This window comes from Heterocephalus glaber, unplaced genomic scaffold (genome assembly GCF_053883595.1).
Source record: "Heterocephalus glaber isolate CG9 unplaced genomic scaffold, H.glaber_assembly_v1.0 deba00001547, whole genome shotgun sequence".
In the NCBI taxonomy this organism is placed as follows: domain Eukaryota; kingdom Metazoa; phylum Chordata; class Mammalia; order Rodentia; family Bathyergidae; genus Heterocephalus; species Heterocephalus glaber.
In genome coordinates, this window is record NW_028258340.1 from 17,157,512 (window position 1) to 17,180,167 (window position 22,656).

General features: G+C 33.4%; 1 protein-coding gene across 11 annotated transcripts in view; it reads left to right on the forward strand.

Moving 5' to 3' along the window:
• Positions 1-22,656, forward strand: part of Dmd (dystrophin) — a 2,486,572-nt gene that overhangs the window by 1,679,036 nt on the left and 784,880 nt on the right. For all 11 annotated transcript variants that reach the window (XM_004850043.4, XM_087189971.1, XM_087189973.1 and 8 more), the window contains 2 exons: positions 14,185-14,332; positions 16,691-16,840. In XM_004850043.4, coding sequence (XP_004850100.2) covers positions 14,185-14,332; positions 16,691-16,840 — 298 coding nt within the window. The remainder of the gene's footprint in view (positions 1-14,184; positions 14,333-16,690; positions 16,841-22,656) is intronic.

The following is a 22,656-nucleotide window of genomic DNA, read 5'->3' on the forward strand; positions in this document are numbered from 1 at the left end:
AAAGGGGTACTCTCTTTTAGCAATCTTAATTTTGTCTCTATATATTTATGGTTTGGATTAACATGCTTTTTTGTATGATTGGTAATTTAGTTTCTATATAGCCCATGATAGTATAAGCTCTATGGACAAGCACTGAGTATGTGTTGTTTATCCCTGAATATTTAGCAAGTAGTACTAAATACTTGGTACTTAGTAGGTGTGTAATAAATATTTGTTGATGCATAGCTATACGTTAGTGCTTATTGAATTTTAAAGTAACCCATACATGTAAACATCAGTGTCTCCTCCTGGTCTATCAGCATTTTCTACCTACCTCCTCATGCAGCATAATCAGTACCTGGTACATTATAGACATTCAAACATTTGTTGATGAAAAAATATTAAGTTAATGACAGGCAAAATTATGTCAGTGTGTTACAGGTTCTAGATGAGGTATGTATATATAGTTTTGAAGGAGGCCTACTTAGCCTACTATATCACCAAGGCACACTAGATACATAAACAGTTCACTAACTCAAAAAGGTAGCCCTCATGGTGCTCAGCCTACATTATTTACCACCTTCTGTGCCTCATAAATTCACTAGCAAATTCTCAGACTCCAACAGAAATGTTTTTCATGGAATCCCTCATACTTCATGGACTATTTGAATTTTCATTTCATATTTTAGTGTTTACTAGTCTGAGGTCCTTTTTGTATTTGTGCCCTTGATATGCATGACAAGCTGTCATTATTTATACCTGGTAACAAATAAATTTCTTTTCTCCAAAACAAAACCAAACAAAAACAACAACAACAACAACAAAAAACGGTCACTTTACCTTGCTTGGCATTTAAATTCTGTGTAATTCAGTTGTTCTGCAGCAATGGTTGGCAAACATTTGAGTCTCAAGAACCTTTTATACTTTTTTTTGCAATACTAGGGGTATTATTATTATTATTATTATTGGTACATAGTCTCACTAAGCCACTAAATTTCCTAGGCCAGACTCGAACTTGTGGCCCGCTTGCCACAGTGTTCCACAGTGCTGGGACTATAGGCATATACCTCCTGGCTCCCTTCTTTACTCTTCTCCATTAATCAAGACCCCACAGTGCTTTTGTTTCTGTCAATTACCATGCTTGAAGCTAAGAGAAATATTTCAAATATTTGTTATTGACTCATTTATAAGGAACATCTTGATATAAAAATTCTTATTAAAAACAACTATTTTACATAACACAAAGATATACTGTAGTGAGAAGAGTAGCATTATGTTACATTTGTGCAAATTCCGTTAATGTCTAGTTGAAGAGAAAACAGCAAGTTCTTATATCTATTTCTGCATTGAATGTGCTACCATATTTCACATCATATATTCTCTAGAAAATGCATTGAGAATGAGAGAGGAAAAGGCAAATAACATCTTAGTATTACTATGAAAATAGTTTTGACCTCACAGACTGCCTGCATGGGTCTCAAGGACCCCGGGGATTCCCAGACCACACTTTAGGAACTGTGGTTTGAAGGAATGTCACTATTCTTGTACCTCCTGTGGCTATATTCTTTTAAAGAATAGTAACCTGTGTTTCTGAAGAACTTATCTGGGATTGTGTGGATATTTCAAATAAATGAAATCAAAATGCCCTTTGCCCTTTCTTCTCCAGGATGAAAGTGGTGAACAAAATGTTCTCTTTCTCTCTTCTTCTCTCTGAGAAACTTTGACTTTCTTTCTATGTGTAATGTATTTTTATTCCAGTGGAAATGGACATAGTAAAGGACAATAGACGATATTTTTCTGGGGTTGGAAATTATGACTAAACCAAGGAATTCAAAATATAGGTACAGTAATAAAAATCATCACAAAACCCAAAGAAACAAGACTAAGTAACAAAAAAGGAAGTGATGTAGCGTTAGGTTAAGCAAAAAGAAAAATAAGGAAAGAAATTGGAATAATCTAAAAACAAAGAGGAAAAGAAGGCAGAGATATGGATCTTTCATAAGTATTTTTCAAGTTGATTATATATTAAGCAGACATCATTTTCCATACTTGGAAACTAGTAAATTAAACAGAATAACTGTTTGTAATCCGATGCCATGTCTAATTTTCCTGTCAGCTGTCTTCATGTTGAATAATGTGAAATAATAATTGTGTAAAGTGTTTATGATTGTTTAGATGGTTTCTAATAATGATATGCATTTTCCTGATTGCATGTATAACAGGCAATGTTATACAGATTATAAACAATTTCCTACATCATGATTCTTATGCTTTCAATTCCCTAGTGTGTGTCTAGGAAAAGGACTTAGCACATAGAACAGCTTGTAAACTTTAGTAAAAATGTCGGATCGTACCTGTTTTTGACTGTGTGAGCCATTCAGTCTCTGCTACAACTACTCAGCAATGTTATTGTAGCATAAAAACAGTCATAGACAATATCTTATTGAATGGATGTGGCTGTGTTCCAATGACACCTTACTTACAAAACCAGGAAGTGGGCACAAATGGCTCATATGCCATTATTTGCATATTGCTGGTATGTAGCTTTCAGTAATTTAGCTAATTTTACATAGATCATGTCCACATATACATACACTTTTTTTCATGGAAAACCTTCCAAGACTAATATAAACTATGTTACTATACTTGAATACACAATTAAGATGACATTATTTGGGATTATTAATTTAAAAATTGAGCAAATCCTATATGTTAAGTACTGGGAATAGAGTACAGTCCCCATACAGAGGAAACTTGCCCTTATAGTGCTTGTAATATATTAACAAACATATTGATCACAATATTCTCTGTGATAGAAACATTGTGAGGGGCAATGAGACTAGAGCAGGATCTATAGGCTACATGAAACTCTTCATAGAGGAAGTAATGCCTAGCCTGAAATTGAAAAGGTAACTAGGCTCTATCTAGATAAAGATGTATAGAAGGGTATCCCTGGCAAAAGGAACATTGTATAACAAGACCTGACATAGTATTGGATTTCAAAGAAAAGTAATTTCTTTGGTGTATTGTATAAGAGAGAGAGAGAGAGAGAGAGAGAGAGAGAGAGAGAGAAGTTGAGAGATTAGTAAAGAAAAGACTAGGTCACAAAAAGCTTTTTGACCCAGGTTAAAGAAGCTGGATTTTATCCCACTGGAACTATGGAGTTGTTGAAGATATGAGAGTAGGATCAGAAACATGTTAGAAAGAGTTCTCATTCTGAATTGTCAAGATTGGGTAAGAAACACAAGAAAAACACAAGGCAGGAGGCAGAAACCAATTAGGAAACAGTGCCTTGGAACTTGACTGGGAGGATGAGAGAAAGATGTAATAGTGGGGAAGATACAGAGAAGCAAGCAGATTCCAGAGACATACTCAAGCGGGAATTTAAGGCCATATTTATCAATACACTGTGGGAATGATAGAGACTCACATATTTCTAGCTTGAGAAACTGAAAGTTGCAAGAACTGTCCATTGATGTTGACAAAGGAGCAGGTCTAGGCAGGAAATCAATGGTATTTTGAATGGAAGAAGAGGTAAAGCTGAACTGGAATGGAAATCACCAGAACTGAAGTCAGATCTTCAAGTTATCTTTCACCAGATGGTGACGGCTTCAGGCTTTGCTGATAGATTAGGTAACTTACCCTCTGAGAAAGGAAGATCTAAAGCACCCTGAGGTTTTCATGAATGTGTTCCAGCACCTGGGTAGGGAACACACAAAAAATCTTGGGGAACTTCAGAGGCTCAGTTAGTTGACTGGACCTACTCAAGTAGGATTGGAGAATTGAGTCCAATCTGGGAACCCTCACATATATAATTCTAGAATTTTTATGTAAATACTGAATTTGATAGAGAATAGAGAATATTAATTGGTATTTTAGGTAGAATCCCTGAAAGTTGGCTTTTCACCCATCTCCTACTGCCGTTTTCTTCTCTTATTCCCTTCTGAACATTTGGTTCTCTCCTGTGTTGTTTGGAACAGTTAGACTGTATCCCTGCCTCGGGGTCTTATACACATTTCCTCGGGGTCTTATACACATTTCTGCTGTTTTTTACAATATTCACAAAGCTTTCTCCCTCACCTGCTTTATTTCTATGTTTCCTAATTTAATTCAAGCTGTTACTTAAAAATATATCAGTGGCTAAACACAATAGGAATTTCTTACAAATGTAATGTTTAGAAATCATTTGCATCTGGTCAATAAGTAGCTTCCCTACAAATTGTGAAATAGGACACCCCAGGGCTCTTTGATTTTGTGGCTCTGACCACTTTAACATGTTGCTTTCAAAATCACCTTGTGTTTTTTATATTAGTATGAGAAAGAGCAAGGAATATCATCTGGAGGCTGATTGGTAGGCGGAGATGGGATTATGAGGCAGGCCTGGAGCTTTGCTCACATCTCATTGGCTGGAGCCCATGACCAATGGCAAGGGAGGATGGGAAAGGACGGCAGCCTGCATAAGAGAAAATAGTCAAGATTTTCAGGGAGCAGATACCAGTGTCCACCATGAAGATTTTACTCAAATGCTCTCTTCTTAGTGAGACCGTCCCTGATCACCTTTTGTAAAATGACAGCCCCTTGTTAGCCCACCTCAACATTCCCTATCCCTCTTCCCTGCTTCTGATTATTGTTTCTATTTTCTGTGGCACTTATCACTCTATAACAATCTCTACATTTTCTTTCTTTAGCTTGCTAATGTATCCCCTTCTCACCAATACCATCCTAGTTCCACAAGACAGAGATTTTTGCCTATATTCACTGTTATATCATTGGACTCTGGTAGATGTTCAATAAATATTTGTTGCATTGTAATCTTACATCTGCTTCACCTAGACTAGTCTCATCTGGTGGCACATTTATTCACAGATTGATATTAAGACTCTAATTGTCTTTCCCCTGGAAAAATCTGTCAAGCTAGATTGTCAGAAGAGAGAAATAGAGCTGTCAGGTGGTACATTCACAGATTCCACTTCATATATCCCCTCTGTACTTTTACATGCTTTATAAATACTTTTGTGTGTACAAACGTGAGCTTAGGCAATTTCTCAGCTAGAAAGAGAAAGTTCAGTACCCATATTCTGCAGTTCTCGTACCTCCTTTTATTTTCCCTGCCATTAGTTAAATGTTGTTAGTGCAGCACTAGACTAAAACTTGGGTTTCTGAGAACACATATAATTCTCACAAGCACACTCTGAGGGGCTTATTGTCCTAATTTTTTTCAATGTTTATTGTTTTAGTAGTACATGTCTGCAGTACATAATGATTGCATTCCACATGGGAAGTTTGTGCATGTGCATAATGCATTTATTTCGCTTTTCATCCCCTCCTCTCCCCAATCTCTTGGTCCCCTTCCCTTTTGCAAAAGATCTATCTCCTTATTTCCTATTATCTAACTTTTATTTTGTTCTCTTTATTTCTATTTTTCTGTTTCTCATATAAGAAAAACCATATGATATTTAACTTTGTGTGTCTGATTTCACTTAAAAAAATTGTGGTCTCTAGGTGCATCCATTTACCTACAGATGACTCAAGTTTATCCTTCTTTATGGCAGAGTAGTACTCCATTGTGTATCCATTCGTCTGTTGATGAACATATAAGCCACTTCCAAAATTTAGCTATTATTAATTATTCTACTATAAACATGGATTGCATATATCACTGTAATATGTTGTCTTCAGTTCTTTCAGGAAGATACCTAGAACATGAATAGCTAGGTCAAATACAATTTCTATTTTTCATTTTGTGAGGAATCTCTATACTAATTTCTATAACGGTTACACTGGTTCATATTTTCACCAACAATGTGGAAGGGTTACTTTTTTCTTACAGCCTCTCTAGTATTTGTTATTATTTGATTTGTTGATGTTCAACATTCTTTCTGGAATAAAATGGAATCTCAGTGTTGTTTCAATTTGGATTTCTTTAATGGCCAGACATATTGAACATTTTTTTCAAGTATTTCTTGGCCATTTGTACTTCTTCTTCTTCTAAGAAATGTCTGTTCATTTCAGTTGTCCGTTTTTTGATTGGGGCTTTTATTTCAAGGGGTCTTATTTTTTTTAGCTCTCTATGTCTCATAGATATCAGTCCTGTCTCTGAGGAATAGATGACCAAATTTTACTCCTATTCTGTAGGTTGTCTCTTCCCTCTGTTGGTTGTTTCCTTGCTGAGCAGAAGATTTGAATTTGATATGTTATCATTTGATGACTTTAAGTATTATTTATTGTGTCTTTGGGGTTCTGTTCAGAAAGTCCTTGCTTATGCCTATGTCTTCAAGAGTTTTACCTATTCTGTCTTCCAGCAGATTGTTTCTGTTTTAACATTTAGATCTTTAGTCCATTTTGATCTTAGTTTAGTACATAGTGAAAAATATGGGTCTAGATTCAGTCTTCTTCATGTGAATAGCCGGTTTTCCTAGCTCCATTTGATAAAGGGGCTGTCTTTCCTCCAGAGTGTGTTTTTGGCCCCTTTGTCAAAGATCAGATAGATGAATGTGCTTGGGGTAGTTTCTGCATTTTCTACTCTTTTCCATTAATCTACAGGTCTGTTTCCGGACCAGTACCATGCTGTTCTTATCACTGTAGCCTTGTAATATAACTTGAAGTCCAGGATTATGATGCCTTCTGCAATGCTCTTATTGTTCGGGATCACTTTTTCTATTCTGGATATCTTCCAGTTCCATATGAATTTTAGGATTGCTTTCTCTAGTTTGATGAGGAATGATGCTGGTATTTTTATTTGGATTGCATTAAATCTATGTATTAGTTTTGAAAATATGGCCATTTTGACAATGTTTGTTTCTCCTTATCCAGGGACAGAGGATATTGTTCTATTCTTCAATGTCCTCTTCAGTCTCCCTTTTCAGAGTACTGTAGTTTTCACTGCACAGGTTTTTTACTTCCTTAGCTGGATTAATTCCTAAGTATTTAATATTTTGATGCTATTATAAATGGTATTGTTTTTCTAATGTCTTTCTTGGATGAGTTCATTATTGGTGTACAGCACTGCTATTGATTGTCCTAATTCTTAAAAAAGGAAACTGAAGTCTGTAGAGATTAAGTAACTTGCTCTAGTTCACACACCCAGCTGATAACCAGCAGCATTTAGGTTGGGACTTTTCCTTTCAGGCACTCTCACTGCTAAGTATCAGGCTTACCCTCATCGATCTCTACGCCTACATGCAACATGCTAATCGTTTTCTTCATAGCGAGGCATAAATACACTGAGAAGCCTTTATATATCATCCTCCTTAGAAGCACTTTTGTTTTCCAGTGCTGGAGATTGAACCCAGAGCATTTGCAATGAGCTACATCCCCAGAACTTTTTATTTTTTATTTTGAGACAGGGTCATGCTAAATTGCCGAATTGCCCAGACTGGGGTCAAACTCGTGATCCTCCTGCTTCAGCAGGTGTGCACGACCACACCAAGTTTGGAGTACTTCATTTTTATGAAGCAAAAACCAGGTAAAATGAACAAAGATGTAATATTTTACTCAAACACTAAACCGATGTGGGAAGCATGTTGGTTTAACCAGAGTTGGTACCTGGATTCTGATTCTGACAGTATCCTTTAGAGTATACGATCATATGTATTTCAAACTGAATGAATTTTTTTAATTTCACAAGAAAGAGTTATCTTATACTTGATTTCTCGTAAAGTTTCTTAAATTACAAGACACTCGCTTTACTTTGCTCAAAATAAAGTACTGGCTGGGAAAGAAATATTGCTGGTACTTGATCTCAAACTGATGGCTTATTTTGGTGGCTTATGGAGGTTAACTGACAGTTGTGAAGAAAAAACCTGGAGAAAAACAAATTTAATGTAGGGATTAACTTTGGTAGTATGACATGACAATTTCAAGAGTTGGATGCCATTGTGATCAAGTTTTGGAAGGAATATTGTTAAAAGCAACTGAGTGGTTACACTGTGTAGCTTATGGACATAGTGCACAGGGAAAAGAAAAAACCTGTCTTTACATTATGTGATACTATCTTATGTAATTGTAAGCTTGGAATTGAATCCCTAGCACAACATTACACTGAAATTTAGCAGTACTGTACCTCAGGCCAGTTGGGTGTAAGTAATGATGGTATCTTCTGAAAAACTAAGTGTCTCAAAAAGTGCTCTCATCCAGAGGAATATTACAATGTTGAAGATGCATTGAAGCATCTGAGCACAGTGGTATGAAATATGAAGGAGGACATGATCTTTCTTTTTCATTTTCTATTATTTTAAATTTTTATGAGTATGTGTTTGCAGTACATAATGATTACATTATCTTGGAAAATTGGTACATGTATCTAACACATCTTAATTCTTTTTACTTCCTCTTCCTCCATCCTGCCCCATCCTCCCTCTAATTAATATAATTTTATTATATAATTTTAAAATAATACATGTATACTCAATGAAATTCATTATTATTCTTAGATGAACGATGATTCTGTCTGCATTTTCTGAGGTTTCTGTGTTAAAGTTTACCAGAAAGCTTGGAGAGGAACTTTCCTTCTAGAAAATGAGAGAATCTCCTTATAGTTAGGTATATGGTATATAAATCTTCTGAGCTTCAATTGCTTCATTGAGAGCATTAAGAAGGTAATACAAAGGATTATTGAGAGGTAAAAGTGATCCAAATGTGAAAATATATAGCAGTTTGCCTGTAACACTTGATACATCCCCTTTCCCACTGAAATCATGCCGTGTGAGTTGGCAGTCTTTTCCCTTAACTGTAAGAGCAGCCCCACAGAGAATGATCATTAAGAGTTAATGTTAAATTCATTGAATTTAGCAACACATCAGTAACTCTTCCTTTCTGATTATGCAAATCTCTCACCATAATAATATGTGCCTCCTTCAATTGCATTAGGAGCATTTATAATGTAAATGGTAACAGAGCCAATATTTCAAACAGAAGCCATTCGTTTTGAAAAATAGCTAAATGTATTGAAATGCCTCTAAAAGTAAAATATTTAGCACTTAATTGCAGATGGGTAATGTTAAATATCCCATTCATTATTATTACTACCACATGCCTGAATAAATCCTACCATAAGCATTAAGCATGTAGGTAAACAAAGAAATAACACTTCATGTAATGAATGCCAATATAAAGCACGTTTAAACTGTTCTGTCAAGAGACGAGCCTGGAAATGCTAACTGTATTCTTTTGCTTTTCTGCAATCATCTGAATCCATAAATTCAAATTGCAACTTTTAAAATTTTAGATCCAGGCTTTTTAAATTTCAGAAAACACATGTGCTTAGAAAAGCAGATTATAATAAGGGCCCGGTGGGATTTGGGCACCGTCGTTTTTATATTTCAAAGTAAAAATAATAAGTCTAGATAGGAAATGACTACCAAATCTTTTCATATTTCAAAAAATACTATACTTTTAAAAAATTGAGTTATTATAAAATCGCTTCCAATAGTGTGTAAAAAGAAAGTTTGTAGCAAAGAGCTGAAGCAAAGCTTTTCCTTGGTAAGTGATAATATATTCTGAGAGTTCTTAAGATTCTTCTATATTAGTAAAGAGTTACTGTCCATAAAATTGTCTACAACTTACTTCCTTTCAAACTGATGCTGAAGGTTAATTATAAAATGTACTTAATTATTTATAGTGTGCACATGAGTCCCAAATACTCTGTGTTCAAATATACTATATCAGAAAATTTAGCAGAATTTTATTGGAAAGATAGTAATTCTTCAGAAATTAATTTATTGATTTAATGCAATCCCAGTCAATATTATCACTGAGATTTATTTTGTAATTTATCCAAATGGTACTCTTATTACTTAAATTAGCATACTTAAGGCAAAAGAATGATTTAACTTACCAGAAATTAAACATATTTTAGATCCTCAAAGACTAAAGTAGTGCATTATTGTCACAAAAGTCTTCAGTACATCAACAAACAGAATTTTAGTAATGTGAAAAATTTAAAAATAATGAAGGAAGCACTACAAATCAAAAGAGAAGAGACTTACTAGGGGAAAATATCAATTTCTGAAAACTCAAGGTCAGAAACAACTCTATATAAATTTAAGATGTACTAAATATTTAATTTTTTAAATTAAACTATAAGGATCCTGAATAAAAGTGAACATATAAACAATTATAGAACAATCACGGTTTTAAGAATATCAATGAAAGAAATAACAAAGAAACTATTGGATTATTTAGAAAGATATGGAAACCAAAAAGACAAAAGGGAACCTGAAATAATATTCTCAATAAGTATATTTTACATATAATGTGAAAAGAGCTCTTACAATTAAGAAAATACTGAGAAAAAGTAACAGATATAGTATATGAGTGACAATAGAAACATGAATGATAAACATACACACATAATGTTTTTTGACATTCTTATTAACAGGAACTGTAAAATATCCATAATAAATGTTTTTTCAAGGGTATAAAGTGCAATGTTCAGTTGCAAAAATGTGGTTGAGCTAGTATTTTCTAACTATTGGTGAGAGCTTATGAATTGTCTTAGTACCAGGATTACAAAGAGATATAGCAATCTGTATCTAAATCCTTAAGAGTCATATTGTTAACTTTTCTTCTATATTTCAAGGAATATAGCAGTTACGTGTGCCAAAATGCATAAACAAATGTGTTTATTGCAAGATTGCTATAATAAAAAATTGGAACCAAATTAAATGCCCCAAACAAAAGAATGATGAAATGTGATGTACCACATGTACCTTATTACTCATATCTTTAAAAATTCAATTTTTCAGACTAATTAATGACCTAAGGAAATACAGTAGACTATTAAGTTAAATAATAGGCATAGAATCTTTATATTCTTTGATCAAAATTAAAGGTATACATCTCAATTATAAGAAATAATTGTGTTACCACTCTTTTTTGGCTGAGTACTCTTAAGAGGAAAAACAGATCACAAGTAAATAATTTGAGATATATTTGAAGTGGGAAGTTACTTGCTTTTATTTTATGTTCGGATGTTATTACTACTATTACTATTATTATTATTTTGGTTTCATGGTGCTCTTTTCTGCTCTTCATTTTTTTGTTTGGTTTTGGGTTGTGAGATTTTTTCCTTATATTTTCCTTTTTATGCATACACAAAAGGAACATATGACAAAAACAAACCTAAAAGAAAAATTTGCTTAGTGAAATAAAACCTCTAAATGGTAACTGCAGTGCTCCACTTCAGCCCAACTCTCTACCACACTGCTGTTCAGGATGGTGATACTGAATGGCCTGTGACTGAAGTGTCTTTAATCTGAAATACTGTCATGCACATCATGGGGTAAATTAGACCACAATCAGCATTTGATAAAAATGGGAAAGTTTCAAGAGAGCAGAAATGCATACAAGATTGAAAAGAATGATGGGAGCATTTATTCATTCACTAAACATGTATTCATTTCACATCTATTCAGTACCAGACATTGCTTCATGAGTAAAAATTACTGCTTTATACAAAACACACAAAGATTCTTGCCTTTAGGGTTCTTAATTTCATGTGTGAAAGGTAGACAATGCACTAAAACAATAGCCAAATCATAGAACATGATAATTTTAGGAACTAAAGAGAAAGACAAATACAAGTAGAAAAAAATCAAAATATTGGGAGGAGATATAATTTTAAGTAGGGTAATCATGGAAGGCCTGCAGGAGGTGAGGGAGCCAGCTGCATTTGCTATTTAAGGGAAAGGCTTTCTACCCAGAGAGAAGAGCAAGTACAAAGACTCAGAATCAGAGATCCACCTAGTATATTTGAGGAGGTCAACAAGGAGACCAGTGGCTCTCAAGAAGATAAAAGAAAAGGACAGTAGATAAAAATGTGGTTGAGAGGTAAGAAGAGGGAATCAGCAGATCTTATAGATCCATGCTGTTCAACAGAAAAATTAAGTAAGCTATACCCATACTTTTAGTTGTCTTATTAAAAAATGAAAAGGAAGAGGTGAAATTAATTTTAATATATTTCTTTAATCCAATGCATTAAAATGTTATTTTAACCTGTATATGATATACAAAGTATTGATGCAATTTTTCATTCTTTAATTTTCTAAAATAGACTATTAGAGAGCAATTTTAGGTTCACAGCAAAACTGAGCAGAAGGTATAGAGGTCGTTTTATTTTCTTGTACTATGTCTTTGAAATTTGGTGTGTATTTTGCACTCGTAGTTCATCTCAATTTGTACTAATCATATTTCAAGTACTCTACTGGAAAGCCCGGATCTGGACCCCTGTATAACACTAATGTTATGCGTGTTTGGGGCTTTTGCTCTTCATAAACTGGGAAGTAACAGAAGAGTTTTAAGTGCAGAGATGGCATCATATAACTTGGGTTTTCACAGATTACTTCTAGTTCCTGTGTTTAGAATAGGAGAGAATCTCAGCTTTCATGTCCCAGAACAGACTTTGAACAAACTCCCATCAAAAAGCAAAACTGAATATACACAAGCAGAAGTAACCAGATTCTGGTTGGGGGCACAAATGGAATTGTAATTCTCTGAAAACCTTGTCTTTCCACATGCTGTGTCTCATTTCTGCAGCATGGGGATCTCTCTTCTTGCATCAAGACTCAGACCAATATCTTCTCCGTGATGTCTCCAAAGCCCTGCCCCAGAAATAACTTATCTCCCAGTAACAATCAATCATACTCCTTGGTATACATGCTTGTTTCTTCTCATGGACTGTGAGATCCTCAGGAAAAGATATAAAATATATCCATCTTTAATCCTAATACTCAATAGATTTCCTGGAAGATAGTAAACTCTCTATAAGATTTGATTTTGTTGATTTGAAACAAAAAATCACTTCTTAACATATAAAAAAGGAAGCAACCCAAGTGTCCATCAATAGTCCTATATTTTTATCACTCAGTTTTCTGCAGCCAGGACAGTGGACAAACCAAAACTATATATAAAGTGGATCATTATAAACACAATTTTTTTCCAGTACCAGGGATCAAACTCAGGACCTTGCAGTTGTGAGGCAGGTGCGGTGCCACTGAGCTAAGTCCCCAGCTCTTATAAAGACAATTTTGAGTGGAAGAAGCAAGACATAAGCATATATACTATATGGCTCTATTGGCTTAATGTTCAATACGGGAAAAATATCCAAAATTGACAAGTTAACTAGTTACATATGGAGGTAGGAATTGCAAGCAGGCAATAGGGAGATTCTAAGATTCTGATGACATTCTTTCCCTTGATATTTATTTTCTTTAGTTATATGGTATATCTAATTTTTAAAATTTCATTGAGCTACACAGTTGTATGTGTACTTTCCTATATGTATATCATACCTAAATTAAAAGCTTACATGCAAGATATATACATATATGTATATATTTATGTGTATATATATATATCCTAAAAGACAACAAAACAAAAAATTGCAAATTATTTTAAGTGCAAACCATTTTATTCAGTCATAAGTCTTCTTATCCAAAATGTAAGAATAAATTTATGGCTAATTAAATAGCGTAAATTATATGCACTTTTATAATTAAAACTTTCCATCAGTACAACATATGTTAAGTATTGTAAATCAGACTTTGTCTTTCCTCAGAAAAGATCTTGAGTCATAATTTGGAAGGCATTTTAACATGTAATCATTTAGTGTTTTATTTTAAACCCTTGTTTCTACTTCTGTCCTTTCATTTCCCTAAAGTATGCTCTAATTAAGCATTTTAAAGCATATAACTTCATGTCACATACTTACTCCAGTGCAATGGTTCCCATAAAAGGGCAATAATATACCCAGGGGGATATTAGGCAATACTCAAGACATTTTTGTTTGTCACAACGGGGAGGAAAAGAGAAGTTACTCTTGGCATGTAGTGTATATAGGACAGGAATGCTGCTAGATATTCTACAATGTACAGAAGAGTCCCTAACAGCAAAGAACCTTCCAACCATAAATGTCAACACTGCTTAGGACAAGAAAACTTGCTCAAAAGTAGTAACATAATGTTGTGAAATTTTTTAAGCAGAGCTTTTCTTGACCAATATTGATCTTTTATCTTTCAGGGATTATTGAAATGTTGAAATTGCTTTGTTCAAAGTGAATGAATTTTCTTAAAATGAATTATATATTGTTGCCATCTTTACAAATGCTTATTTTTAAAGTGTTTGCCATGTTCTTTCCAGTTTGCTTAAAAAAAAAAAAAGAAAACTTGAGAAATATGTCGTTTATAACAATTTTATTTTTTTCTCCAGGCAAGAAGAACAAAAGAATATCTTGTCAGAATTTCAAAGAGATTTAAATGAATTTGTTTTATGGTTGGAAGAGGCAGATAACATTACTAGTATTCCCCTTGAACTTGGAAATGAGCAGCAGCTAACAGAAAAGCTTGAACAAGTCAAGGTAATTTTATTTTCTAAATTCCCCCAGGGCCTACTTGTATAAAACCTATTTCTAAAATGTATTTAGTCATTGATTTCCCACCCGTTATATTATTTATAGTTCCTTACTAAAGTGTTTTTTCTCACAATTTTATTTTGTCTTAAGCCAATAGCTTTCAACCAGTGTAATATGTATTTGCATTTGTATTAGTATATGTATATTTGTATTATTTAAATGTACATATGTATGTATACATAGATTCATATATTCCCTATATATTACATCTATGCATACATAATGAATGGCAGTTATTTTTAAAACTAACTTGAAATTAATTTTAGATTTATTTGAGAATTACACAGGTAAAAATAGTTTGAAAAACAGTATTGAATCATAAAATACAGATATAAATGGGAATTACTACTTAATCTATATCGGGGTATACACATGACCATGTGGGGGCAGTCTTTAGAAAAGCATCTCATTTCTTATAGGAGGCCTTAATTGTCAAATCAATAACTCTACTTCAGTTTCTAATTTAAAGTGTTACATTTGCCTGCAGCAATGTTTTGGTTTGGTTTGTTCAGTCTAAGGGTGGGGAGAAGTGGGATTGGTTCACGTTCCACACCAGTTGAATAGATACACAGTTTATTCAAGTGACTTTTCATATGTTATCATTGTGATATCAACTTATAACTGATTACCTCACATGGCTGACTGAGGTGCTCTGATTGTGCAGTTGGATTAATTTTCATAATTCTAATGTAGGGGAAGCGTCTCTTTTGCATGTGTTTTATTTTATTGTTCAGGGAAAGGTAAAAGAGAAGAGGAATTAATATTTACTCCTCCTCTATTTTGAGGAAAATATTAGGTGCATTTACAATTGCTATTTTATTTGATCTTCATATTAATCTTTCAAAAGTAGTTGTTGTTATCATTTTATAAGTTTGCATAATCAAAAGTAAATGGAAGTTTTTATTTATCAATGAGTCATTTAGTTTACATGTGTTAATTGGAGTCCAATTTCAATTGATTATTTCAAACAAAAGATTTATAACCAGCAGGGGATAAAGTATAAAATATTGTTTAATGCAGTGAAAAGATGCTGAGGACTTTCTACATGTCAGAAATTGTACTAGGTATTTGAGATTCAAAAATTAAGTTTGTGAACAATTTGAAGATGGTTACAGTCTGGAAAAATGAACTCAGTCTGTTCTTGGAAATTCATCTTTCCTAAGCATACTGAGTGCCATATATAGCAATGTAATTTATAACTCATTTTATAGATATAATTAGTAACATTCATTTATTAATATGTATTCATTTTCTAGTCCACTCAGACAACCTATAGAAGTATTATCCAATAGAACTTTCTTTTTTTTTTTTTTTTTGGTAGCAGGGATCAAACTCAGGACCTTGCACTTGCGAAGCAGGCAGCCAAGCCACTGAGCTAAATCCTGGCCCCAATAGAATTTTCTATGATGATGGGAATGTTCTGCATTACCCATTTGCATAGCCACTAGCCATACGTACCTTTTGAAAGGGGGTAGTGTGAGTGAGGAAGTGAGTCTATTTTGTTTCATTGAGTTTTAATTAATTTAAATTTAAATAACATCATGTGGCAAGGTGCTACTGTGTTGGGGCACTACATCTCTAGATAACGTAAATAAATACCACACAGTTATTAGCATCATAATGGTTTGGTAGATCTTGGGAAAAGACATAAACTATGTGATGCTGAAAAATAAGAATTCCAGAATGAAACGTCCCATGTTTGAATCACTGCTCTGTTACTTGCTAGGTTTGTGTCCTTGGGGCTGCTATTTAACCTTCCTGTCTCTGGTTTCTTCTATATAAAATGAAGCTATTAAGAACTGCCTTCTAAACTCCAATAATATGAAGAGAAACTTAGAGAATATATGTGAAATCTTAACACAGTGTTTAGCACTGTGTACACCAGGGGTGCAATTTCTTACTCAGTGCCATCTATTATATGCTGTGACTGACTGTGGTACCTGAGAAGTTGATGGATTTATTCAGATGATTGTTTTATTTCTGATAGATATGCATTTTCAAAATAACTCTATTTGGGGTGTTCTTTTACAACTCATCATAGCACCTAACATTTTTCTTTTTTAAAAAAAGTCTCTATGGGATACAATAATCTATTCATGTGTAGGAAGGAAGGCTTGTCTATTTGGGAGTTGGTGTTTTATTCCACCAGCTCTGTGCTCTGTAGAAAACTGGTGTTATTTGAGGTACGAGTGAGCCTTTGGTCAAGTCTCTTCATTTTGATAGACTAATCAATAGAGTTGAAGACAAGGCAGTTAGAATTGTGTTGTAATTCATTTTAAACATTGCTGCATTTGTCTGTTCCAGTTACTGACAGAAGAGCTGCCCCTACGCCAGGGAATTCTAAAACAATTAAATGAAACCAGAGGAGCAGCACTTGTAAGTGCTCCCATAAGCCCTGAAGAGCAAGATAAACTGAAAAATAAACTCAAACACACAAACCTCCAGTGGATAAAGGTTAGACATTAACCATCTCCTCTGTCATATGTGTTAAATGGTCTAAGTGTTTATATTTATTTTGTTTCCTAGGTGCTTTATTTGGTGGGGAAGAAAGCTGGCATGTGGAGTTTTGTTTTGTTTTGTGTTTTATAACCTGACCATTTGATTTGGCTATATGTTTTGTTGCAGATAGAAAAAAATGGATGTAGTGGGTAGTTTTACATTAATGACCAAACACCAAAATATTTGCAGCTATTTTTTTGTGTGTATTCTTTCGTGGTTTTTTTTTGGGTTTTTTTGTTGTTGTTTTTTTTTTGGTACCGGGGATTGAACTCAGGACCTTGAGCTTCTTGAGCTTGTGAGGCAGGCACCAGAACCACTGAGCTAAATCCCCGGCCTTTGTGTATGTTAATCTACAGAATTAGACTGAAAAGTAAAGTAATTACTTCAGTGATCAACTGTGTATCGACAGTATTTAAGCAAGACAGAGGTAGTCTAGTTTAACAAATATCTTAAATCAAGATTACTTATTTGTACCTTGAAAATGTTCTCACTTCTTTTTTCATTTATCAACTAACATTGCTTGTGAGTTTTTATTTTTCTACTTAGGATACTTTTAAATTAATCTTAAAATTTTTTATTATGTTAATAGATAGTTACTCCTCAAAAAAAGTAGTACATATGAATTTATAATAAAAAGTGACACTCATCGATCCCACACCATTTATTGAAAAGTAATAAATTTCCCATTGCACAGCTATAGCAACCTTGCACAAAGAAAATATATACGTAAATCTGCTACAAGATACTCTATCCTGTTCCATTTGATTATGTCTATAATTCAACCAGTATCAAATGGCATAATTACAACTATATTGGATTTTTAAAAGCAGATTTATTGAGATATAATTCATGTACATATTTTAAAATGTACAATGCAATGTTTTTCGTATATTATTTTATCTTTAATTATGATAAAATGGATATAACACAAAATGTGTCAGTTTAATGATTTTTGAGTATATAATTCAGTAGCATGGATTACAACCATCATTTCCATCTATTTTCAGAATTTTCTATCACTGCAAAAAGAAACTCTATAACTATTAAATACTAGTTCTTCATCTCTCTCTGACCCCAGCCTCTACATTTATGAATTTGCCTGTTCTAGATATTTCATATAATGAACCATACAACATTTGTCCATTTGTGACTGGCTTAGTTTATTTAGCATAATGTTTTCAAGATTCAACCATGTTGTACCATGTGTCAACTTTTTCTCTTTTTATGACTGAAAAATATTTCATTGTACATATATACACATTCATTTTTATTCTTAAAAAATGGGATTTGACACTATAAACATTCCAACTTTATTCTTCTTCTCCAAGTATACCTTGACTGTCTTTGATTCTTTGAATAAATTTTAGAGCTATCAGGTCAATTTTATATGAACTCTTCCAGGATAGTGATTGGATCGTGTTTAATTGGATTATGTTTAATTTGTAGATAAATTAACATCTTTATAATACCCAGTTATCTAATTTGAGAATGTGGGATATCTCTCCATTAATTTACATCTTTTTAATGAATTATTTAGTAATAGTATGCAGTTTTCAGTCCAGGGGTCCTACATGTAATTTATCAGATTTCATCACAGATATTTGATATTTTCACCCTAAAAAAATGGAATTAACTGTAAATTTTGTTTATTCTTTGTTGATAGTGTATAAATATATAATTGATTTTTTGTATATTTAATACATATACAATCACCTTACTAAATTTACTTATTAATACTAACAATTTATTGAATTTTTTGAATTCTTAATGCATAAAATTAAGTCATTAAATAAAGGCAGTGTCTGTCTTTTCAGTCCTTATGATTTTACGAGTTTCTTGTTTTGTCTTTTTTGTACAAACTAGGACCTCCAACACAATGTTAAAATGAAAGTGGTGACAATGGAATGTTCTATCTTATTCTGTGTCTCCAATAGAAAGCTTTCAATGCTTATCATTAAGTAACACTGTTGTAGGATTTTTTCACCCTCTTAATCAGGAGAGAAAATTTCTCCTTATTCTCAGTTGAAGTTTTTTTGTTTTGTTTTGTTTTGTTTTGGTACCGGGGATCGAACTTGGGACCTTGCGCTTGCGAGGCAGGCACTGCAACCACTGAGCTAAATCCCTGGCCCTCAGTTGAAGTTTTTATTAAAACCAGTCATTGAGTATAGTTAAGTACTTTCTTTTTTTTTTTTTTTTTGCTTTGATTATATGGTTTTCTTCATTTTGTGTGAATGTGAAAATTATAGCCATTGATTTTTGAATGTGAAACTTCTTTGAGATTCCTGAAATCAACCTTATTAGTCATGATGCCTTATACTTTTTAGAAGTTGCTGGACTCAATTTTGTAATATTTTATGACTTTTTATCTTTGTTCATGACAGAAATAAGTCTGTAACTTTTTTCTCTAAGTATTCCCTTCAAGTGTTGGTAGCAATATTAGACTGGCTTTATAAAACAAGTTGGGACATGCTTCCTCTTTTTCTTTTTTTTTTCTGGAAGTAATTGTTGAAAATTGATATGATTTCTTTCTCAGGCATTTTTAAAATTCAATTGTTAAGCCATCTGGCATGAAATGTTTTAATGGGAAAGTTTTAAATAATGGACTGAGTTTCTTGAATAGATATAGGAATGGTTAGGTCTTTTGTATTTCTTTCTGTCAGCTTTTTTGAGTCTTTCAAGGAATTTGTCCATTGTCTTGTCATTTTCTTTTTGGGTAATAGATATTGTTCATACATCTAGTGATCTTTTGTATATTTATCTTCTCAAACTTTCTTGAGATAGGAATTCACTAAATTGCCCAAGCTGGATTCAATTTTGAGATCCTCCTGCCTCAGCTTCCTGAGTAACTGGAACTATAGGCATGTACCATCACCCCTGGCTGATCTGCTACATATTTATATATAAAAATGATAGTACAATAAGGCTGAGGGCTCTGAATACCTAATAGGCCTTGTTAAGTGAGATATTTTACTGTTTCTGCTAAGGCAGATAGTTGACTCTCCTACAGAAGGATATCTTCAATTTTCATAATGTAGAGGGCTTTGTTTTGAGGTTGTGATGGTTAAGCTTAATTATTGTCTTGACTGGATTAAGAGACTCTAGAAAGGTGGCTGGATTCTGGAGACACTGTACTCATCAGTGAATTAATCCACTGTTGTTCATAGCTGAATGTGCAGTTAGCATGTGGAGCTCAGTTGGAGGTGGATCACTGGAGATGTGCCTTTGGAGTACATATCTCTTGCTGATGCTCTTCACATGCTCTATGTTTTCCAAATGCCAAGAGGTGAACAGCTTTCATCTACCAAAATGTTCTGTGTTGGAGCCAACAGACCATGGACTGAACTCTCTGAAACCATGAGCCAGATTAAACCTCCACTCTTTTAAGTTGTGGATATTAAGTATTTTGTCCCAGCAACAGGAAAGCTGACCAATACAATGGTTCCTACCCCACATACTGGGGATTTCTTCAGACCCAGTGGTCATCATTGCATAAGAATGGCATTCTTTGTTAGTTTTGATCTGTGTTTAGTTTTGCTTATCAGGAAAGGCTAAATGAAGACCATTCTTTGTGTGTTAGTTTTTAGCTAGGGACAAATTTCCATCTAAAAACTTTCAGTTTCTCAGTTTTATACCACTTTTAGCTTCACTCATCATGCATGTTTCATCCACATTGTCCAAGTTCTTCCAGAGTCACCTTTTTCCTGTACCTAATTCTATTCCCCTGAACTTCCTGTGTCCCCATGTGTGCTTGCCGCCAGATATGCTTCTGTCCTTCAAAGATGTTCTGAAACACAGTTTCACTATGAATTTGAACATATTTAATACATATTAACTTTGTTCCACTCCAAATCTAAAGCACATTGTAATCTTTTAAACTGGGAACAAGTCCATTCCAAGAAGAAATTTCAGAAATATAATTTTCATGTAACATAAAATGGCTTCTTTCAAAAATGGCACAATTACCTTTAAAGAATTGCTTGTTATTCAGCATCCAACTAAATTGAGAGGTATGAGGATGTTAAACTGAGAAAAATTTTTTCTTCTTTGAAAATAATTGAGGCTTCATTTTGAATTATTTCAAGTTCTTTGTTATATTTTAAAGGTGATGATACTGAAATTCTTATAATAGATCGTTTACACAACTGATAAAATATTGAGAAACTGAATTAGGTACCAATTTTATGACATTAAATCAAAATGTGTGCTTAGGAAATCTATAATTATAGTTACTGGAAAAATTGTTTTCATATATCAACATTTTTTTCAGTTATATGAATAATCCGAGTAAAATATTTTCTGGTTAGTTGTCTCCTATGGAAAAATAAAACCAAAGTTTCTCCCTTTAGTGAGGTCAAAACAGCCATGTAAATGCATAGATGCTTGCATATGAAGGTAATATCATAACCTAGTAATTAAATTTTGTAGGTGTGTAATAATACAAATAGAATCAACCTTCACAGGAAGAGAATAAAGAAAAAGAATGCTCTGCAATGTTCTACAATATCTTAACACATCCTTATCTAAAAAAACCCACAAAAGTTATAATTGTTAGAATATATATGAGAATTATCTAAAATACACAGTTGCAGCTTTGTGGGTTGTGAAACAGAAATCAAGGTCGTATCTTCTTCAGAGAATAAAAAGTCAATTTTTATGATAGAAAATTAAAGTTAAGACTATGACACCATTTTATATAGACCTATATACTACTACAACATACACAATTTCTTTGTCTTATACCAAAAGTATAATTTTAATACTATACCTTTGCCATTAAATGCTACAGGATTTTGAATTTTATTTATTGGCCATATTAAAATCATTTAATTACCTTTTATCAGTCTCTATTCCTCTGTCTCTCAGGAATAAAAAGTAAATGTTCAGTGCCAGATTTGTCAGTACACAAGCTAGTAATCTTTTGAAAAGTAATGCAAAATGGCTAATGACTTATTTAGAAATCATCTTGATCCTCATTAAATTTCAAGGTCTCAGTCATTAGAGAAGGGAAGAAATGATGAGAACTCCTCCCCTGTATTCTACAGCTTCCTCCTTTATCCACAGGCTAGAGTGGGTGATACCCTTACAACCAGTAAATCATGTTTCTTGGCATACAAATATGTCAATTTCTTAGCATAAAATATCTCCAAAAATGTTATACTATCATAATCAGATAGCCAGCGCATTTCTCCACAGCAAACTCTAATGTGCTACATTCTGCATATTTAGCCAACTTACCATTTACTACTATTACACCTTTACATTTTATTAGTGAAGAGAGAAAACAGTGATGGGAATCAACACAGATACTTCTTGGCTTATGTACTGATAAGCCCATTATAAGTTGAAAACATTGTAAGGTGAAACTGAATTTAATACCTTTAACTTATCAAACACCAGAGCTTAGCTTAGCCTATAAGGGATAATCAAAATATAAGGTGAATGATTAAATTTAAAAATATTTATTGCAATAAAAGACATATTGCCATTAACACACCTCAAAATACTTCCCCCTATGTGTCATGAACACACCCTATCATTACTACCACTTTCTGAAGCAGTCCTGGAAGTCCTCTCTCATGAGATTCTTTATGAAAAAGGTGTTATCTAAAACAAGGTGAATGCTGTTGCCAAGTGCCATCCACTAGAAAGGCAGGCAGGTAGAAATATTACAGTGTGTCTTCATCCAATGTATTCACCAGATCTGGCACTGTGTGGCATCAGGCCCTTCTCGAAAGTCAAAATGACCTTGAAAGGTAAATATTTTGAACTGA